Source organism: Crocodylus porosus, unplaced genomic scaffold (genome assembly GCF_001723895.1).
Source record: "Crocodylus porosus isolate Cpor-Errol unplaced genomic scaffold, CroPor_comp1, whole genome shotgun sequence".
In the NCBI taxonomy this organism is placed as follows: Eukaryota; Metazoa; Chordata; order Crocodylia; family Crocodylidae; genus Crocodylus; species Crocodylus porosus.
The window spans coordinates 77,529,627-77,533,035 of record NW_017728947.1 but is presented as its reverse complement, the minus strand read 5'-3'; the positions used below and the strand labels follow the sequence as shown (position 1 = coordinate 77,533,035).

Below are 3,409 nucleotides of genomic sequence, written 5' to 3'. Positions count from 1 at the left end.
AGCCCCCCAGTTTCTTAATGAGAACGGGGTGAGAGACAGTCTCAAAAGCCTTCCGGAAGTCCAGGAAGACTATAACCACTGCTACCCCTGCATCTAATGATCTGATTGTAAAAGGCTACCAGGTTGGTCTGTACCTTGTCTTTCCAGCCAGCTGCTGAAGAATCTGAGGCAAACTGACAGGCCTCCCAGCCATGCCATTCCAGCACTCCATGGACAAAAAGCATTTGGCTTTTCTCATATGCCAGGGTGCATGGCAGAGGACTGGGTCCCTCATACTCACTATGCGCCTCCTATCAGTGCAAGATGCACAGTATTTCGCAAGCAATTCTCTGCTACAAGACAGTGATCCAGTTAAAGCTTGGTTCTTAGGGAATGAGTTTTCAAAAGCTGGGGCAGGCACTAAGGCCTATGCAGAGACCCCAGGCTTGCTACCATATGCACTGCATATAGCTGCTCCCCTCCAGAGCAGGGACAAGAGCATGCTAGCACACACAGCCGTATAAATAGTCCCTGAAGACTGCTGGCTTATGAATCTGTAGTTCGTGTAGCAACTCCCAAAACCCTGCTGATCACCTGCAGAACCCTGCATACGAAAATGGTTCAGGCAGGACTGGTCCTGTGGGACATGCCTTTATCTCAGATGCCATACTCCCCACTCACCCCCAGCAGAGCAAGACAGCCAGTGTGTTCAAGGCAGCTACTGTCACAAGATTCAGACCATCTCAGCAGCACGGGTGGGACACTGCTCTCTCAACTGCTGAGCAGACAAGGAAGTCACAGGTGGGACACACCTGCTGCTAGATCCATTATCAGCACCCGGGGTTCTCCATGCCAGCTTACCTCCTGGGTGATGAACACTCTGTAGAGCTCCTCAGGAGATGTTAGAAAAGTGTCTTTCAAATTGATTTTACAGGTGGGGATCTTGACTCCTACGGATTTAGGCTGAGGTGCTGCAGTGCTAGTATTAGCAGTGATCTAAGGAAACACAAACCAGTGTTAAAGTGCATACTCAGTACTTACACAGCACTTTAGAAACATTTCCCAGTTTTTCCATAGACATGAGTCTGTTCCTTCATAGTCCAGGGAGAAGAGCAAGAATCTTATCAAAACAACAAAGGCTGGCAGAGATCTCAAGGATCATCTAGTCCAACACCATATATGAGAGATACAGGATTTGCAGTTCCTGAGCCATTCTAGAAGGACACACATCCAGGGCATGTCCAGACGTGTGTGGACATTTGGTTCCCCGTGGACAACTAGCAACTACTTGTGCTCAGGGAATGCCTGTGGCATGTAAGTTACCCTGGAGACTGTAAGGAAGGCAGGGACCAGCACTCTGCTGGCTCCAGCAGTCTTACCTGGGGTCCCGGGAGCCTCCCGGGGCTGCAGCCACGGTGATCCTGCTGGGCAGAGCCTGGCCAGTAGCTGCAGCATGGCTCCGCGCAGCCTGGCTCCACTTTTCAGCAGCGCATGCTGCCCTAGCATGCGCTGCTTTGGGGTTTTTTCCTGCAGGTTTTTTTGGCCCTTGGATATCCAGGCTTCAAAAAAAACCATGGGGGAAAAAAACAAAACAGAGCAGCACATGCTCAGGCAGCACGCCCTTATGTGGAGAACACTGGACTGTGCGGTATGTGCTGTGCAAACGTGTTTGCAGCACCACATACTGCATGACTGCTCTCATCTGGACACGCTCCCAGTCTCCTTTTGTAAGCCTCCAATGAAGGAGATTCTACAGCCTCCTTGGATAACTTATTTCACTGTCCTATTGCTCTTACAAGTAAAGAAGCTTTTCCTAAGAACCAGTTTACAGCTGCTTTTATCCAGCTGCATCCAGACCTCCAAAATCAAATGTGGGATGTTTCCTTTACCTTTTGCTCCTCTGCTCTGGGCATCAAATGTGGTGCTGGCTCTGTCTGCTCACCATTCACTGTGGGCAAGATCATGCCTTGGGTGAACTCTAAAAGGACAGAAATAGGCCAGTAAATCCAGTCAGGACTAGGAGAATCTCTGAACTACTCAAAATACTACAAGCTGTCTAAGGCTGCAAAGTCTGACTCAACATAAGGTCATGACTAGGATGAGTTTATACACAGCAAAGTCTGAGTTCTCCTGCCAATGCATCCATTTCTAGTCTATGCTGGGGAAGAAAGCAGAACCAAGTGAGTTTACCTCCAACTGCTGAGCATGACAGGAAAATCCAAGTTCTAAGTTCACATAAAGCATGTGCCGTCTGGGAAAAAGCTTATTTAATTACACCAGCAAAACCTCACCACTGATCTCAATGTGCCAGTTCAGTCCAAATCCGCGGGGATCTGGAGACAAGATCTGTTCTTTAAATCTTGTTAGCATATGGGAAAAGGAATGTATAACAAGAGCTAGTAACCCAGGAGAGATTGAGTAAGTTAGATGTGAAGCGAGATCAGCATTTAGCTCTCAAAAAGATAAAAATAAAAAAATAAAAATAAAAAAATGCCTGAACTGCCCCCACACTGACCCATAAAATTCGTCAGTGTCCAAGTCCATCTCTCTCACCATCTACATGTGAAAAATTATCCTGAATTACCATCTCCACAGCTGGAATTGCATGCTCAGCATTGAAGATACTATAACACTTGTTCTGTTGACTCCTGGGAGTACTGGATACAGAGCTACCACAATGTGTTGCAAACTGCAAAGCTGGGAGACCAGCTTATTCTAAGGAACTCCAAGAAGCCTCCTGCCCTGGGCCAGCTCATTCCCAACAGAGATGGAAAGATAACTAACGAGCGCTGCAACCACTCCCACTGCATGTCCTCATGCAGCAGCTGCAGGGCAGCTCTGACATGCTTCTCACAATCGCTCACCTGTTTTTAGGGCGCTGATGTACGTGCTCATTGCATCTCTGATCAGCCTTGTGCCCTCTTGCTTCATTAAGGCCAGCAAGTTCGTGTCAGGCTCATCTTTAACCAGCCCAACACCAATCTGAATAGAAAGGACAAGCAGCTTGTGAAAACAGAGCCACATGTGCTGGGCCCCCATGTGACTCGGCCTCAGAGCAGCACCTCTGCCTAGAAAGCTGCTCCCGCCAAAGCTACACAAGGAACCCTCTACTTGGGCTGCCTCCTGCACAAGTGGCTCAGGGCAGGCGGGTGCAACCAGTCAGGTTTCCACATGCAACGGCTCTGCCCAGCTGCTCTGCAGGCATAAATGCAGGGCGGCCCTGGCTGGCTTGTGGCCCAAGAGGCTTCACCTCTGAGGGGCAGTGGCCAGAGAGGCACCAGCCCCGGTGCAGCGACAGCCCCTACCTCCACCTCATCCACGTCGTTCTCGTCCGAGAGGTTGGGGATCTCCACGTAGCCCTTGTACGTCACCCCCGAGGCTGATGTGCCTGCAGGACAGGAGGGGCTGCTCAGCACTGGCACCCACAGAG

General features: G+C 49.8%; 1 protein-coding gene across 1 annotated transcript in view; it reads right to left on the bottom strand.

Annotated features, from left to right (window-relative positions):
- Positions 1-3,409, bottom strand: part of AHSA1 (activator of HSP90 ATPase activity 1) — a 6,295-nt gene that overhangs the window by 2,617 nt on the left and 269 nt on the right. The window contains exons 1-4 of the mRNA XM_019552085.1: positions 3,285-3,409; positions 2,844-2,961; positions 1,869-1,957; positions 841-975 (exon numbers count right to left, since the gene is read on the bottom strand). The exon at positions 3,285-3,409 is cut by the window's right edge and continues 269 nt beyond it. Of these exons, the coding sequence (XP_019407630.1) occupies positions 841-975; positions 1,869-1,957; positions 2,844-2,961; positions 3,285-3,409 (467 nt within the window). The remainder of the gene's footprint in view (positions 1-840; positions 976-1,868; positions 1,958-2,843; positions 2,962-3,284) is intronic.